The 18,363-nt window shown below is 36.5% G+C and overlaps 4 protein-coding genes across 4 annotated transcripts; 1 reads left to right on the forward strand and 3 right to left on the reverse strand.

The window, feature by feature from the left end:
* The first annotated feature begins 784 nt into the window (after positions 1 to 784).
* Positions 785 to 2,367, forward strand: LOC117633002 (fructose-bisphosphate aldolase 1, cytoplasmic-like). Its single transcript, XM_034366660.1, has 2 exons — positions 785 to 863; positions 1,297 to 2,367. Exons 1-2 carry the CDS (start codon positions 836 to 838, stop codon positions 2,343 to 2,345), a joined length of 1,077 nt encoding a protein of 358 aa, XP_034222551.1. The 5' UTR covers positions 785 to 835; the 3' UTR covers positions 2,346 to 2,367.
* A 298-nt stretch (positions 2,368 to 2,665) lies between these two features.
* On the reverse strand, positions 2,666 to 4,091 carry LOC117633003. The gene is made up of 2 exons (XM_034366661.1): positions 3,055 to 4,091; positions 2,666 to 2,943 (listed from the first exon to the last, which is right to left on the reverse strand). The coding sequence occupies exons 1-2, from the start codon at positions 3,716 to 3,718 to the stop codon at positions 2,840 to 2,842; spliced, it is 768 nt and encodes a 255-aa protein (XP_034222552.1). The 5' UTR covers positions 3,719 to 4,091; the 3' UTR covers positions 2,666 to 2,839.
* A 286-nt stretch (positions 4,092 to 4,377) lies between these two features.
* LOC117631722 (stress-response A/B barrel domain-containing protein At5g22580) lies at positions 4,378 to 5,459 on the reverse strand. Its single transcript, XM_034365004.1, has 2 exons — positions 5,088 to 5,459; positions 4,378 to 4,902 (listed from the first exon to the last, which is right to left on the reverse strand). The coding sequence occupies exons 1-2, from the start codon at positions 5,240 to 5,242 to the stop codon at positions 4,662 to 4,664; spliced, it is 396 nt and encodes a 131-aa protein (XP_034220895.1). The 5' UTR covers positions 5,243 to 5,459; the 3' UTR covers positions 4,378 to 4,661.
* Positions 5,460 to 16,116: 10,657 nt separating this feature from the next.
* On the reverse strand, positions 16,117 to 17,753 carry LOC117630226 (beta-amyrin 28-monooxygenase-like). The gene is made up of 3 exons (XM_034362972.1): positions 17,234 to 17,753; positions 16,848 to 17,035; positions 16,117 to 16,428 (listed from the first exon to the last, which is right to left on the reverse strand). The coding sequence occupies exons 1-3, from the start codon at positions 17,751 to 17,753 to the stop codon at positions 16,117 to 16,119; spliced, it is 1,020 nt and encodes a 339-aa protein (XP_034218863.1).
* Positions 17,754 to 18,363: the final 610 nt, after the last annotated feature.

Genomic DNA, 18,363 nt, shown 5'->3' on the forward strand with positions numbered 1-18,363 from the left:
CACCACCACCACTGCCACCATTGCCACCACTTGACATGGTCATTATCACCACTCTCCTGACCACCATGAATGCCTTTACCATCCCCACCACCACCACCTCTACTACCGTCATCAACATCAAAGTAGATACTTCTTTAAAATCCATTATGAAAGTCAAATAAAATCCATAAAGTTCTAACTTCTTTAAAATTCATTAAAATTTTAATTGAATACACTCCCAAAACTTAAGCAGCTAAGTGAATTAATAAATTAAAGAACTTCCAGTTCAATGTGATAATAGAATGTTAGAACATTGTCAATATAGTTTTGATTTTGAACTTCAAGTTCATAATTTTAAATTTTACTATCGATGGCTATGAACTTCAGCTTAAAACTTCAGATTCGAGTTTTAATAACTTTGCGTTCCATTATATTTTGGCTATGAACTTCAGCTTCATACATCTACCGATTCTGTTACCACACATATCACTCCCATGAAGTCAGAGCAGAGAGGAGCCCGATCCAAAATAAAAGGGTATGCCATAATTTTCTGTGATTTCCATCCATCCGTAAATATCTCCCAATGCTTCTTCTCGTATATACCACAAAACAAATGAAGAAAGAAGGACAAAGAACAGTCAAAGAAACAACCTAAAGCGTTGCAATCTCTTCCGGCATCAACATCCACCACTGCATTCGTGCGTCACTTGCATGGTCCTAGTCATCAGCCATTAACACTTTCTCTCGCAATTAAATCTTGAAATAGCCCAACCCCAGAGTTACTATCTTTCTGCTTCTGCGCCTTCTGCTTCTCTATATCTTTCTCTTTCTCTCTCGACTAGAATACCAACGAGCCATGTCCTGCTTCAAGGGAAAGTATCACGGTACTTGCATTGCCTCTCGTTCTCTCCCTCATTTTCCGTTTCTTCTTTTTTTGTTTACATGGGTTTTGTTCTTTTCTTTTTCCTTCTCTGTCCAGTTCATTGTTGTTTTCTTCATTTTTAATTTGAAATTACTCTTAGTTACGAAGGTGGTGATCAGTAAGGGTATTAAATTCAATTATTTTGTTCAAGGAATGAAAATAAAAAATGTAATAACAAAAGGCATACTGTGTTTGGTTTGATTTGTTTTGTACTTTTGTTTAATAATTTGGCATTCATATATTCCTCAAGATGTGGAGATCGGTGTTTGTATGTTCTTCTTAAGAATTAGTGGCTTCATGTCAAGTAGCATATGAGACGCAGATTCAAATGCTCTTGCTTTTAATACCATAGCTTATTTAGGGAGACCCTAAATAACATTATTCATGTATTACAGATGAACTTGTAGCCAATGCTGCCTACATTGGTACCCCCGGGAAGGGAATCCTAGCCGCAGATGAATCAACTGGAACAATCGGCAAGCGTCTATCAAGTATAAATGTCGAGAACAATGAGTCCAACAGGCGAGCCCTGCGTGAGCTCCTCTTTTGCGCCCCGGGTGCACTTCAATATCTCAGTGGTGTAATCCTGTTTGAGGAAACCCTTTACCAGAAAACAGTTGGTGAAAAACCCTTTGTTGATGTCCTCAAGGAAGGAGGGGTCCTCCCTGGGATCAAAGTGGACAAGGGCACTGTTGAGCTTGCTGGAACTAATGGTGAGACCACAACTCAGGGTCTTGATGGTCTTGCCCAGCGCTGCCAGGAGTACTATGAAGCTGGAGCCCGCTTCGCTAAGTGGCGTGCTGTGCTCAAGATTGGCCCAAATGAGCCATCCCAACTTGCTATACATGAGAATGCCAATGGCTTGGCTCGCTATGCTGTCATTTGCCAGGAGAATGGCTTGGTACCAATTGTTGAGCCAGAGATACTGGTTGATGGATCTCATGACATTGAGCAGTGCGCAGATGTGACCGAGCGTGTCCTCGCTGCTTGCTACAAAGCGCTGAATGAACACCATGCCATTCTCGAGGGTACTCTTTTGAAGCCAAACATGGTTACCCCAGGTTCAGATGCCAAGAAGGTTTCACCTGAGGTGGTGGCTTATCATACCGTAAGGGCATTGCAGCGAACGGTTCCTCCAGCTGTTCCTGCCGTGGTGTTTCTTTCTGGTGGGCAGAGTGAGGAGGAAGCTACCCTCAACTTGAATGCTATGAATAAGCTAAATACCAAGAAACCCTGGTCACTTTCGTTCTCTTTTGGCCGGGCTCTGCAGCAAAGCACTCTGAAATCATGGGCTGGAAAGGATGAAAATGTGGAGAAGGCACGAGTTGCCTTCCTTGGTAGGTGCAAAGCTAATTCAGAAGCTACTTTGGGTACCTACAAAGGGGATGCTGCATTGGGAGATGGTGCTTCGGAGAGTCTTCATGTGAAGGATTACAAGTACTAAAGATTTTGCGGGTAAATTTCTGTTTCCTGTATTGCCACTAGTTAGAAAATTAAGGGAGAGATGAGTCTTGGTTTTTGTTCTTGGAAAGTAACTGATTAAACTTCGGTAGCGTGTGTATCATCTCCATCTGATTGCGTCCTTGTAGCTTTTCGCAAAGGTCACATTTTGCATTTCCAGGATTATGCTGTTGAGTTTTGAATATAATTCTCTTTTCTCTTATTTTCTGTCATTTCAAGTATTTTTAGCATAGCGCCATCCTTGATCTTGATTAGGTTCATGTGAAACAGATTGTATCTTACAGAAAATCATAAAGGCTGTAATTTTCTTTAAGATTCATTTTATTCTCAATTTCTGTTGAATTATAATTGATATCATGTTTCTCTATAATACATAATGCTGTCACAAGAAAAATCTAAAAGTAATAAGATCCTTTGAACAGCTACAAATAAAAGAAAAACAAGACCAATATATTATGTCTTAATAATTTCCTTGCATCAGGGATTGTCTGCCAAAACCATTTGTGCTACAAGAGAAAGCAAAGAGACCAGGATGTTACCCAAAGCATTGATGGATCCAGCCCTTGATATGACTTTGTTTTCTGCAAAACCCATTGGAAACACCAAGTCTTACTATTTTTGAAATAATTGATAGATCTCATATATAATTTATATATAAACATATTCAGAGGTTATGGAATAGGGAAACTTACTGCACTCTTTAGGGTGGCATATGCACTTCAACCCAGCAGCACAATTGCCATTAGGCTTTTGACACTCGTCGCAGATATTGGGAATGTGGTCAGGGATGTCAAAAGAAACTCTTGTTCTCAACTTATGTGCTTCATAGCTCCCATCTAAAGATCTCTTCTGCACCCTGCTGTAACATGAGCAATTCAAATCTCTTGGATGAAATCCCACGTCAAGCTTTGTGACATCATCAACTAGTAAGCAAGATGAGGATGCAAGTCCACATGCATGTAAGCAGGTGAAGTTTTGAAACAGTGATGATGATGAGGGTGTTTTGTTTGAGCAGTTGTAGAGTAAAAGTGAGTTGGAGAGGTTTAAGGGAGAGACATGGTGGAGTGAAGAAGAAGAAGGGTTGGAGATGATCAGACTTTTACATTTGTAGTTAGTGTAGGAGACTGGGAAGAGGCTGTTGGAGGTTCTATTACTATGGTATAGTTTCTGAGATTTGCAGATGACTGTTCGATTTAAACGGGATAATGCAGTTGAATTTGGATTTGAAAAGGGTGTTTGAATCTTGAATTTGTCACAAATGCTTGTTGAAGCATCTTGAGGAATTGAAGTTGCTAACCAGAAATTGAGTAGCAGAAGGAAAGGATGTAGGATGCAGAGTTTCTTGTTTGTCTGCATTTTCAAATGAACTGCATTATTGGAGTTATTTTGTTTCCCACTAGAATTAAAAGGAAACAGAGAAGAACAAGATAACAGGGAATCAACTTTTAATCTGCGGAGGAATATATCTCTTGATGGCTTTTGTGGACTTTTGGCATCTTAACAGGGATATGTATTTTCCTTTTGCAGTTCCCCTTTCCTTTCCAGTGGCCCAAGGGAATATGACTTTTCTCCACCCTTTAGATTCTGCTTGATCTCCTCCTGTCTATCCCTACTGTTGGTAAAGTTATATGATTCTGATAGATCATCATAGCTATATGTTTTTTCATCGTAAATTATGACTCACAAATGAATATGAGCCATAATTATGGTTTGCGGGTAATTGTTGTATGTATTTGGAGTTTACCTTAAGATCTTGCATACGATGAGGGCATGAACCGTAAAACTTTTACTAGTTCCCCAAAACAAAATGGCACCTTGATGAGCTTTCAGCAGGAAATTTATTTTTGCTAATGTTTTCTTCATTTATTTTTTTTTTTTTTACTCTTTCAAAATATCTCTCTCTTGACAAGATATTGTGGCAGACAAAATTGTTAACATGGGGCCTTTGAATTTTGATCATAGCAAGTAGTTGTTCCATTGCTCGAACCATCCACGACTGGAAGTCAAAAAGTACATATATCTAACACCTTTTGCCATATTTATATTAGCGAAGTGGATAGAAACCAAATCCCAGAAATTAAACTACATGTCTTCATGTCTTCATGATCCTCATGAAGGGCAAAATGACCATAATATATATATTTCCACACAAGTTGAAAATTACATTAAAACTCATGGACTTATCCCATAATTAAACAGTAAGCAAACATTAATTAAGGAAAAAACACACAAGCAACAGCATACATCATATTCTGTTTTGATGGAGTACATAGATTTGCAATTTTGAAGCACATCTAGATCATGCTGGTGGTGCCTCTGGTGGTGCTTCTGGTGGTGCTGCCTTGGGTGGTGTCTTGACAAGAGTAGGTGGAAAATCAAGCAGCACAAGCTTTTCTATAACTGTTGAAAATATTGCTGAAAATTCTTGATGTTTAGGGTGGCTCTGAAACACAGCATAATCATCCTTCTTGTCGAATGTCATCAAGAAGACATGGGTAAATCCCTGCCTAAGCAGCTCTTGGCTTTCCAGATCCTGTCCCCTGAAACACATTGTTTTGTCTAGTATGAGAGTATCAATTGGAAATGGAATGCCTGTTGGGGTCTAAATTGTTTTCTAATTAGCTATATCATGCGTAGAAATGTTTTCTAAAATGACAGTCTCGCAACATAACATATTAAATATAAAATATCTGACAAAAGAACATTAGTCTAAAGAAACGCTTACCATTCAAAGGACTTAACAGCATCAATCTCAGCAACCAAATTCTCCAGCCCTTTCAGAATATCATCCACAACCACATCTTCCTTGAACTTAACAATCACCAAGTGCTTGAACTCCCCCATATTATTATTATTTCCCAAATCAACAGCACTACCCATGAAGCAAAAATGAATGACCAAACCCCATAATTTATATCCACATTACATTATGCAATATTGTTTGTGTGTCAACCTCCACAGTCTTGTCTGTCCTCTGTCACACACCCCATGACCCTGTTTGGAGGCAATCAATCAGAAAAGGCTGGCTTGGGGACCTCTCCTTTTCTTGGGACAACAATATCTATTGCCCAATATATTTTTCAAAGGTACAAATGTTGATGGGGCTACAGACCCACTGCTCGGCTACATAGATCAACCACACAGTAAAAATTTGTCCATAGCTTTTGTCCTAACTCTGCTTTTTCACATGAACATGATGGCTGGGGTCCTTTTTGCCCTTTTTTTTTTTTTTTTTTTCCTTTTTTTTGAAATTTCAGGGCTTTAGGTTACCATCATTGAATTTTTGATCTATGTGATGAATATATTCTATAATGCAATTCTTGTTGCTGGATTTTTCTCCATGTCCTCGTCATGTGCTCCAGGTCCAGGGTATATTATTGGACCCTAATGCATGGATTATATGTCACATACAATCTTTAAGGAATCTTATAAGGGTGATAGAAAGTATATATATGTGTGCCAGGCCAAGGTATGATGAATTATGAGATCTATAATTTTTGGGAAATAAACTATTGCAGTGGAAGATTTATATAGCTACGGTGATACAATATTTTTCTAAGAAAAAATACCAAGAAGAACAGCTTTTTGCAACGCATAATTAGGCCGTCTGTGAATATGGTCTCCCTATCTAGTATTACTCTTTTACATTAGTCAAATGATTTTGTTCACAATATTAATTAAAAGCTCTAGTTTATATAATTCGAGTGATTAAGAATATTTGTATTAATTAGTGTGAGTGAGACTAAAGATCTTAATTTATCGCCATAACCTATCTTCCCGCGCAATCACTTATTTTAGGAGTAATAATGTCTGTCCTCATTCTTGACATAACGTGCTGGTTAGACATTTCTGACCCCATGGCGTGTATAAGGCATGATCATTATTATTTCAACAATGTCACTTTCATCTGATACCTAAAAAAAATAAACAAAGTCCCTTTCACAAACAAATTAGTCCCTCTGTAAATTTACTACCCACCTTATTACCTTGCTGTAAAAATGGGTAAAGCCAGGGCATTTTTTCTAGTCACATTATGCAATTTTGTTTTTTTCCGTAGAGTGAATTGTAGAAATAGGCTTTTTTTAGAAAGATCCAAAATGGAAATTAAAGGCACCCCTCGTGCATGGAATAAGGCCTTACTTTGATGCCCTGCTTGCTCAGAAAGCCCCAAGGGAAGGCAGGTCAAATTGCAGAGACTTTCTGCTCCACCGACACTGCTGCCACCATAACCTACTGCAGTCTACAACTACCCAAAGCATTAGCTCTAACTTTCGGTTTCAATAGTATTTCTCACATGCTAACTTTGAATGTCCTTAACCAAATGATTTCAAATTAGATGCAATCTAATCTTAATGAAATTTGATGGATACATAAAAAAGAGAGTTTTACATGTGTTAGCAATGATAAATCTTAATTTATATACTGTATTACTAATAGTTATGGACAGTTTTCAAATTGCAATGAGAAAATAGATTTTTTTTATATAATTTTAGTTCGTTGGTGTCAATGTTATTCAAAGAGTTATAAGTAAGGGTGAGCACGGGTTAATTGAATCGGTTTGATCTCAACCCGTAACCCAATTCATATATATCGATTTATGATTCTTCATCCAAAAAGCAGCTTAAGCCAATCTAATCCTCTTGTGATCGGATTGGGCTTCAGCCCCCATATCTTGCACAATTTTTTTTTTCTCCAGTTAAAAGCATATTGAAAATGTAACTGAAGGTGTTCAACAGATTAACAACACATCATTATCATAAATTCATCACATGACATTTTAAAAGGAGTCGATACAAATTGCAAAGTTGAAAAAACATAATTTAAAAATGATTATATGAATGATATGCAAAGTTGAAAAAAAACAGATTTTAAAACAGATAGATTTTATAGATAAAAACTTTGAAAATTCATTTTCATACTGTGAACACTCTCTCGAAAATTAGGTCAAAAAGCAATGTAATAAGAGTGTTATCCACCAAGAGCAAACACTAATGGTTTTGCTAAAATTGGGCAAGCCAATTTTAGTACAGTTAGACGAATAAGACATAATATTAAGGGTCGTTTAGTACGGAGGATTGGACCAAATCTTGGAACTGTCTTGGATTAACTCGGATTGACTTAAGTTGGATTAAGTACTGACTTACGTTTGGTGTTGTGTCGGACTAAGAAGCTAGATTGTAAAAATAATAAAGACCTATGTCAAAAAAATAATTCTTGTAATATTTAAATGTAATTAGAGATTTTGACCTAAAAAATATTTAAATTTAATCAGGGGTATTTAATTAGGGCTCATGTGTGAAAATAAAAATTTAAAAATCTTTAAAAATATTATAAAATTAAAAAAAACCTCATTCTCTCTCTCTCTCTCTCTCTCTCTCTCTCTCTCTCTCTCTCTCTCTCTCTCTCTCTCTCTCTCTCCCCGACCTTGAATCAACCCCCAAAAATCTACCATCAACCCACCACCCACATTGACCCTCCCCGACCAAGACTTAACCCCCACATATCCGCCCCTCCCCAACCCATTATCTCTTTGCCACTTGAGGAACCTGGGCTCGGTCCTGGCCAATTCGATCAACAACTCGAGAGCCTCCTATCTTGTGGCCTTGTTGTCATTGTTCTAAGCCTCCATAAACGTCCTCATTATCGCGAACAACAGATCCTGAAACTTATCCCTATCAGCAGATTCTTGAAGCTTGGATATGGATTTGGTCTTGCAATTGGATTGGTGGCGGGAGAGAGAGAGAGAGAGAGAGAGAGAGAGAGAGAGATTTGGCCTTGCGATTGGATTGGTCAGACTCATGCATTCAAAATAGCACGCTCGCTATTTTGCGAACCACGTTTCATCCTCATTGTATTGCACGAGTGAGTTTGGTGTTTTTTTACTCTTGGACTATACAATCTCATTTAAGTTAGTCTCCTCTTTTACCAAATATAAATTTCAAGTGCTATTTAGCATAGTCCAGTTCAATGAGGCATACCAAACACAGCCTAAGTGATCAACTCATAGTTGAAAAAGAAACAAAATCACATGGGAGTTAAAATGAATCAGCCAAAACACATGCTCATAATTTTAGTACAGTTGACTAGTAAGAGGACACCAGTGAAGTAAGAGTAAAAACTTGTATTTCGAAAGGAAGACCAGTTAACGATATAGTCAAAAGTTTGTAATTATTTATTTTATGTAGATGACTAGTGACCTTGCACTAGTCAAGTAGGTATAAAACTGCAATATGTGCATGATTTACCTCTTGCTTTACTTGATCCAAACTTGTAATTCATTGTCAACGTCCTAGAATAATTAAATTAGCCCCAATTATTAAGTTGAAGTGGTTCTACTTGTGTATGTTGATATGTGAATGTGACCAGTGAAATGTGAAGCCCCAATTCTAGATTTTCTTGTATCAGCGTATGTATTGGACTACTCACTAGCCCACCCCGAGATTATCTTGTATCAGTTTCCCTCACTTTTCTTCAGATTGAGTTAATTTATTAAGCGTAAAACATGAGGGCAATTTTATTATTACATTAACATGCACTCCCATTGCAGATTTTATTTTTAATTTTTAAAAATTTTAAATTTTAAAATTTTAATTAAAAAAAAAAGATTTTATTGATAAGCCAAAGAGGCATACAAACACCGGCATGCAAACAGTAACCTTATTAAAACCTTCCTAAGAAAATCACATGGGACAAATCCTAAGGTAAGAAAGACTAGTGTCACATATGTCGTGGAATAACAAGAGAGTTCAACATAAAATAACAAAGACCGTTACAAAACAGAAAATCCCAAATAGAAACCAACAACACAACACACAGGAGAAGGCCACAGAACATCTCAAATTGTCAAAATAAACTTTCTATATGAAGCAAGCTCATAGTCCTTTGACACCTGCAAAAATGACAAGACAAACCAATAACAGAAACTAGTAGAGAGCATAGAGAAAGAACCCATAAAATAATAATAAAGAAACTCTTGAGAGGCACCCCACTTCAACTCAAAATTAGACAGAGAAACCCCTGAAATAAGAAGAAAACACATTTAATATAGATAAAAAGTCAAATAATACAAAATAAATTGGGCACTTAACAAAATAGTTCTTTAGGTTTTAGAATGTTTTCAGAAACTAATATCTCAACAATAGAAATATAACATAATAGCCACATACGTAAAGAAAATTAATAAAAATGAAGCCAAAAAATTATCAATGAACATTAAAAAAAAAAATATAGATGTTAAACTATTTTCAAGATTATGATTATTGAATATGGAAGGAATTGGCTAATGTGGTGGGTTGGACTAGGTGCGTTTCGATTTTTCTTCTGATAATCGAGTTAGTGAGAGCCCATCTACACAATATTTTATTAACTTTGTGGGGAGGGGGGCACCTCTGGTCCTATGTGGCTCTGCCCTTGACAAGGGCATTTTGATAAGGCTAAGCTGGTGATTTGTAACTAACTTTCAATTGATCTTAAAGATGAAGAAACAAAGAATAAAAACGAATAAGAAAAACCCTATCCCCATCACCTATAGACGCAGACCCAGTTATGCCACCAACCCCCATTCGCAATTCCCATTCCCTTTCGTCGTTCGATCCGTAATCCCATCTCCAACCGTCCGATCAATCCCATCTCCACCCACCACCTCCACCTCTAAGACCAATTCCAGCGGACAGCCCAGCCCGAGGCTAGGGGAGAAAAGAAAAAAAAAAAGGTGTTCCAGCGCGCAGCCCAAGCCTGAGCGCAAGGTGGGACCCAGCAACCTGGGCTGGCCCCAGGGCAAGGTTGGCCCGAGCTCCAGCCCTCGTTTTAGTGCTGACGTTATCGCTACAGTGCCGCTACAGTGTCTGGCGCTACAGTACCACTAAAAGTCCACGTGTCGCACTCTGGGCTCTCCGATCAGATTTTTTTCTCCAATCCAACGGCAGCCAATTTTTGTGCAATAAAAAAATGAAAAAAATTGAATTTTTTTTAAAAAAATACCAAAAAAATACTTTTTTTTTTTTTTTTTTCTATAAATACCAAAATTTTATCCGATTGAGATATGAATTTTATAATAAATATTGATATGTACGAACCCAAAAATATTATCTAAATTAATTATTTTTATTAAAAAATTTGTGAAAAAAAACAAAAAAATGAATAGTAATTGCCCTTAGCCATGACAATGGGTGGAAACACAAAATACTATTTGCAAGGACAGCCACTATTCACGTGAATAGTGGCTGCCCTAGCTCCACCCTTGCCATGGCTAAGGGCAAATGGGTGGAGTTGCTCTAATCAATGACCTCTTGACTTACATTGAGTATGGCAACTACCTCCAAGCCCTCACCTCGCCTAACGTGAAACACGTCGTTTTCAAACTCTCTGAGTCTGACGTGGGAGAGAGAGAGAGAGAGAGGGGGGGGGGGCTGAGTCCACATCAGGTCCTATATAGGGGTTCTACCCTTAACAATGGCATTTTGGAAAGGCTAAAGTGGTGATTGATATCTAACTTTCAATTGACCCCTATTATTTAAAATATATATATATATATATATATATTAATGGTATGATTTTTTTTTTTTTGGCAATTTGCCGTTTAAATTCTCCACATTTCATCCAATTTTATGTTTAAAAATAGAAGCAAGAGAGAATAAAAAGGAAAAAAAAAAAAAACCTTATCCCCACCACTCACCTTGTTTTTTTCTCCCCTATATAACCTAAGAGTATTCACACTGATACTCTCTTTCTTAACTAAAATTTAGTTAAAAATATAAGAAAACTATTTTAGGAGCTCTCTAAAAAATTTCAACTCCAACCATACTCCATAATTTGGAGGGTCATAAATGCTATAACTCTTTTTTGATTGGTTCATCTCTATTAAAAAATAAAATAAAAAAGAGTTAGTATTAAATAAAAGTTTGAAATACTCATTAAATAAAGTAGCATTAAATTATAATGAGCCACTAGGAGTTCCTTCTCTCTTCTCAGATTTAGAAGTTCCTAGATGACTCCCTATTTTAAGATGTGGATAGGGCGTGGTTGGAGTTGCATTTTTACGATTCCTCCCTAAAATTTGTCTAAAAAGATGATTTAGAGAGCTCATTATGAATGCTCTAACCACCCCCTTTCCCAAGACCCATTCGCAAGCCCCATCCTTTTTTGTCGTCCAATCCGTCATCCTATCCCTAACTGTCCGATCAATCCCACCCCACCTAGCACCTCTACCCTTTAATCAACGACCTCTTAACTTCCATCCAGTTCATCCACTACCTCTGAGCCCTCACCTCCCTCAATGTGAAACACGTCGTTTTCACACTTGCCTAGTCTGACTCACCTGATTTTATTGAAGACTTGTCGGAGTGCGTTGACAGAGTGTACTTCAAATTCCTAGAGAGAGAGGGGGTGCTTGTTTATTAAAATGGTTTTTTGTTTTTCATTTTAGATTTCATATTATTTTATTTTACAATATTTAATTATTTTTACATTTTAAATGACCAATTTGCTTTTAAATTTAACAGCAAATTGGAGTAAATGTTAAGGATTTAGACGGTGGCAAATTAGCAAAAGAAAAGAAGTTAATATTCTTAATTTTCTAAGAAAAAGGATAGGGGTCAATGAAAATTAAGTACAAGAACATTGAAGTGTTTACTAATTCTCAAATCTAAATGAGAGTAAAGTCTATTAACATTGAAATATTTATGAACTTGCAAGAATCGGAATAAAAAACGTATATGTCCTTGTATTTGTTCAACTACTTATGGATTAAAAATTTAAGATGATAATATGGCATCTTAATCAAGACCAGTGGGAGAAGCAGCTGATTAATATGTTGCATTATTGTATTATAGATAAGGATGAAACAACGAGTGGCAAGTAATTAACGTCCAATTAAGATTTTAAAAAACAGTAATACGGGACACAAATTGGGGCCCCTTGTTTTCTCAAAATGGGCCTTTTAGGGTGTTCTGAAGATTCTGTTGGTGAATTTGTCTGCAAAATCTATTGATGTCTTCTCTAAAATTGATAAACTGAATAGAGGGAGATGAAGGCATCTAAGGTTCCAAGATGTGAACGCATCTACTTCATACAAATAAGAGGTTCATCTACTTTTTTTTATTAAGTTGGTCGGTTAACTTGTTTTTCTTGGTCGATTGTCCAATATTATATCAAACTAAATTGATAGTTATCCTTCAAGTCCAGCGTTCAACTATTTGTTTATTGCAAAAAATCATGGGGAATTATGTGCTGTTTGTTTTTTTTTTGTCCAATTAATTTTTGGCCAGAATTATGTTTTTTTATGTGCATGCAAGGGGCAGTCTAATTACAAAGGAGAATGGGTTTCTTACATACTACCAAAATGTCATATGAATTTGAATCTGAGACCATTAGTCTGTAAGTCAAGGCTCATTTTCACTGGACTATATCCCATTGACAATAAAAAGAGGGATGCAACATATATTTCTATGTAACATTTTTTTGTTGTTCAAATCTATATACCTTAGAGGGGTATTTTTAACACATCTTTTTTTTTTTTTTTTTTTTAGCCGCATCAATTTCACTAATAAAAGGGCATTATAAGATCATAGCCTTACAAAGGACTCTTGTAAACAATAAAAGATACAAATAATAACCACAACTATTGCAAGACAATACGCAAAATCCATTTTATATCTTAAAGACCTAGCTCATCAGGAACTAAAAACATAAGAGGATTCATAAAACCACTACATTCGGTGTTGTATGTGGCCTCACTTATCTATTCCAGCGAATATAATCCGTGGCGGGCCTACAGAGGTGCTAGGAGGTGCAGCTGTATCTCTCCTCATCGAAAAAAGTTTTGGAATCACCGAAAGTTGCCCCTTTGGTCTATCTTGAAGTTGCCCCCCAAATGTTTGATTAAATGACTGGGCGACTTGTTCTTTTCTGTTCTTTGCTGAGCTACTTGTGCGCAGCACACATTTGTTTGTTTGTTTTTTTTAAATCCAGGCAAAAAAAAAAAAAAAAATGATGAAAAAGAAGAATAAGGGCTGTAGTTTTCTATGGGGCCGTGGGTGGGCCTTTTTTCCCTATGGCCCACTGGCCGTGTGGCGTTTGTCAACCTGGTCACTTTCATGTCACTCCACCCCCGTAGGCCACCGGCATTCCCCACAAACCTCAAAAATTCCTTCTTTAAAGATAAAAACCCACCACAATTCATTAATTTGTTCCCTCTCTCTATCCATCTATATTTGTTAATAACCTGAAACTTAAAATTTCAATTGGCTCCCATATGAATTAATTGAGAGATGTTTGGAGTGGTGGAGTGCATCCATATGAACTCAAGAAGATTACGCAGAATTTGGACCCTATGGAGAATTGACATGGAAAATTGAATATTAATTTTTCCAGTACATATATAATTGAATATTAATTTTGAATGAAGAATAATATTCATTATGAGTCATGACAATCAAGGAAAATCTTGTTTAGCTTTATTTGAGTGAATCTATACTTTTTTAAACATGACTACACTAGCCAAAACATTGCACTTCTGTTGAAAAATTCCTGAGTCCGCTAGTGAATATAACTGTCCATATATAGCTGACATAGAAAAAGAGGTAAAGTTCATCTTAGGCATTCAAATGACTAAAAACAGTAATTTTCCTTGTTTCGGTATAATTACATGTATGCCATATAAGAGCTAGCTCATGACGGTTGTCAACCATATTGTATGCATCATACTTTGTATATCAACTTCAACCTTTGTTTATTGCTAAAACCATAAGGAATTTGCTAAAACCATAAGGAATTTTGTACATTTATACAGCCTAGAGTGGTGTTTTGTTTACAAATAATCTGAATAGACAAAATAGTTAGGGAGATTTACTATAATACCCAGTATATGAGCCCAAATTATAATAAAACTCGATATGAAATGGACTTTAGCCCTATGTGATGTCCACCAACCTTTATTTTAAAAATTTTGACTTAAAAGGAGATTACCACATGGAAAATACTTCCCTCATTCTCCTGTAAGTAGGAACTCCTACATTCTTGTCAATGGCAATTTGACATGTGTGCATAAGTTTTTCTTTTTATACTTTTGATTCATTATTTTTACAGATATGTCAAACTGTGATTTGTATGAAATTCCCAAAAAAAGAGGCAAACATATCCTTTCCGCATATATGACCTAGACTTTCAGTATTTGCCACTCATTGTTTTTTTTTTTTTGTTGTTGTTCAAATGTGTGCTACTTATACTATGTGAACCAAAGAAATAAAATAATGATAAAAAAAAAATCATGATTAATTTGTTTATAGGAGTATAAAATCACCACCGAGAGATATTAGTATATATGTGTTGTGTTTAAATATAGATGATGTTAAACGAAACCTAATTAAAATTAATTGAGTACACTATATGATTTAAGTACATCTTAATATCCTATTTAACTATTAAAAATATCCCTAGTACCTAATACACGGTATCAAATAACACCAAACTCATTCATGAGCTGAACACTATCAGACCACTAAACCCATCTTATTATGATCAAGGTCTAATTGGTCAAAATGTCAAGGATGAATACTGTTCAGTGAACATCATATGGTGAGTGTGCTTTTCCTGATCTTTGATATTATTGGTTACCTTAAATATTTTATATTCTTATTGATTTCTTTGTTTCACTAGGATACCTGAGAATAATCCTTTAAAATTATATTGAGATCCTTGCATTTGAATTTTGACCATACGTTTCCAGTGATCCTACATGATGTTTATTGAGTGGGAGGTTGGAACTCTTATGGATTAAACGGCCTGCAAAACTCTGCAATGGTTGTCTAATGTTTTTGAAAGTATATTTTTTCGCTTACATTTGATTATGGTTGAATATAATAAGTAGGGTGTAATTATTAAAATTACATTTGTTTTATTTTGTACACAATTAATTTTAAAATTCGTTTAACAGCACCCTTAAATATTTAATTTACTTCACACCAAAAGGAAAATGTATTCTATGACTGTCTTGTTTGACCTGGCTTTCATTTGCTGTCTTTCTTTGACGTAAGTATTCTTATTTCCATACAAGATAAAATATAAAATAAAAAAGAAGAAGAAGAAGAAATATGCGTGCCATATAATAAAATCTTTATTCGTAGGTGGTCAACATCCAACAAAGCTTGGCAGCGGCCATAAATGTGGAAAATTAGACTCAAAATTGGGCTCATAATAGTAAGGGAAATTAGACTCAAACTTGGGCTCATAATAGTAAGGAAAATTAGACTCAAACTTGAGCTCATAATAGTAAGGGAAATTAGACTCAAACTTGAGCTCATAAATGTGGAAAATTAGACTCAAACTTGGGCTCATAATAGTAAGGGAAATTAGACTCAAACTTGGGCTCATAAATGTGGAAAATTAGACCAACGTGCAGCAGCTAGAAAGCGAAGCAAGCAGGAAAAAACTGCACCAAGACAAATAGAGAGCGACTCTAATTAATTCCTGCTAAAAAATATCCGAGTCGATGAATCGTTCATGGATAAGGCGGCTTATTTTCACCCATTCAGCAGCCGCCTTGGATTTTTTGAGATTAAAAAAATTAAATATTGGGTTCGTTCATGGATAGAAATTAAATATTGGGTGTATATAACTGATGAGTTTCATTTTGAGATTAAAAAGATAGTCTTTATCTTTTTATTTTGAAATCACACACATAACAGCAAAACCAAATACAATCGCATCGATCAATACATATATAATATTCATAGGTTCATCCATCCATGAATTCGCTGCTAGTTGGACTGTGATTTATTGTGAGGAAAAACCCGAATTGGAAGTCCTTTGGTAGGAACAAGCGCTGGGTCCCACACGAATTTCTCGTCAGGAAAAACCTTCTCCCATCTGTATCTGGTTACAACGTTGTGCATGAACACCAACATTTTGAATCGAGAATATTCTTTGCCTGGACACATCCGAGGTCCTCCTCCAAACGGAACAAATGAGTAAGGAGGTGGTCCTTGTCCCTCAAACCTCGACGGATCAAACTTTTCTGGATCTGGGAAGTACTCTGGGTTTTTATGTGTCGAATGCACGTTCCAGTTCAGCTGCATCCATCCATCCATGCATACGTACATATACAAATTAATTAAAAATTAAAGCCACAAGAAAAGATAATTTAAATTAAGCCAATATCATTCAGTCCAATATCTGTCGCCCTAGTATACGGTCAATATGTTGCTAATCCATCCATCTTAATTCTGTAGTATGGGTGGACCACGATGTTAAAAGTTTCCACGTGTTGAGTATATAGTATCAATAAATATCCACCCGTTGTACTTGGCAATACTCCAGTGACATAATATTATTACTCAGTGAGTTCTTATTGTCCCTAAAAAACAATTATATTGTACTTCTCTTTTATAAAAATGTAATGTATTGCTCTTTAATGAGTGAATTATGACTTTTTTTTTTGGAGTGTAAATAAAGATTCCTTAAATTATAAATGAAATATATTTTATGTTACCTTCATTCCTTTTGGAATCAGATATCCTTCATAGACGAAGTCGGAAATGGCTTCCCTAAAAGTCCCGGAATTTGGTGGCAACAATCGCATAACTTCACATGCCACGCTCCATGAATATTTCATCTTTTGTATATCCGCCCAGTTCAACAGCTCTCCTGCTGCTTTTGACTCTGCAATCTGCCTTTGCTCTGTTTCAGTTTCATTATCCACCCACAAATTAATCCTTAATTTCTTAGTTACAAAACAAATAATTAATCAAGGATTTGATTGACAATATCTTCATTCAAGTACGTAAACTATTATATTAGTTGAAATACTTGCAACAATGTGTTTATTTATATAAATATTTATTAAAATCCATAAGAATAAATGCTTTTATAGGTTACCTTTAAGGACGGCATCATAGACATGAGGAAGCTCTGCTAGATACATGACAATGGTAGCCAACGTGCTGCTGAAATTGTCATAGCCACTAACTATAACGCCATACAACTTGCTGGCAATCTCCGAGTCGCTCAGCCCTTGCCCGTCGCTACTTGTGTCCATGATCAAGCTGGACAAAATATCTAAACCATCAACAACTTCGTGTGCCTTACGAGCGGAAAGATGTATCCTCCTTTGAGTGACAATATTCTTAATTTCTTCCCGGAGTTGCCTGGACCCTCGAATTGCACGGTTAAACTGCGTGCCGGGCAGATCGATTGGCAATGAAGTGAACCCTGAAGACAAATCCTTCATTAGGTTTTCTAGTTCGGTAAATACTTGTTGATCCTCTGTGTCTAACATGAGCCTGCATGCCATTGTGAAAGCATACTTCTTTGCAAGAGGGTGAGCCTTGATCACTTGATCATCATCTTTTCCATCTTCCCAGTACATATCCAGATGTTTTTTGGTGAAAGTGTCCATGGTCCCAACATACTTTTGGAGACCTGCAGGCTTGAGATATGGGGCCATAGTGTTGCGAAATCGCGTGGACTCTTCGGTAATGAATGCTTTCGCTTTCTCGTCAGGAGCAGAGTCGGCAAATATGAGCTTGTCCAAGTGAGGCGGCCACCACGACTTGACCAACTTCTTCTCGTTCGCAAACAGGAACTTGTTTCCAGCGGCAGTGCAGAGCACTGCCATGTCTTCGAACAGCAACGATGTCTTGAAGACCTTGCAATTCGCAGAGGAGGAGGAGGAGGAAGAGTTCTTGTACTTGTTCCTCCTGTCTGCTATGAACTTTTCTGGGACACCCTTTTTTCCTGTCCTTAGATACTCGAGGGTTTCACCTATGATTGGCCAGCCTGTGCTTCCCGGTGGGAGTTCATGCTGATCAAGTCGTTCATTTTTCGTGCCGTTGACACGAATCTTAAAAATGTAGTAGTAGAGAGGTACACACACAAGCACAGAACTAATTAGGATCATGAGCAGCTCCTCCATTATGCTTGATCTACTTAATTATATTTGGATCCTTATTTATAATGGAAGGATGGACATTAGAAAGCAATTAGCTCTAATTAAGCAAGTTTCAAGC

Source organism: Prunus dulcis, chromosome 6 (assembly GCF_902201215.1).
Source record: "Prunus dulcis chromosome 6, ALMONDv2, whole genome shotgun sequence".
NCBI lineage: Eukaryota > Viridiplantae > Streptophyta > Magnoliopsida > Rosales > Rosaceae > Prunus > Prunus dulcis.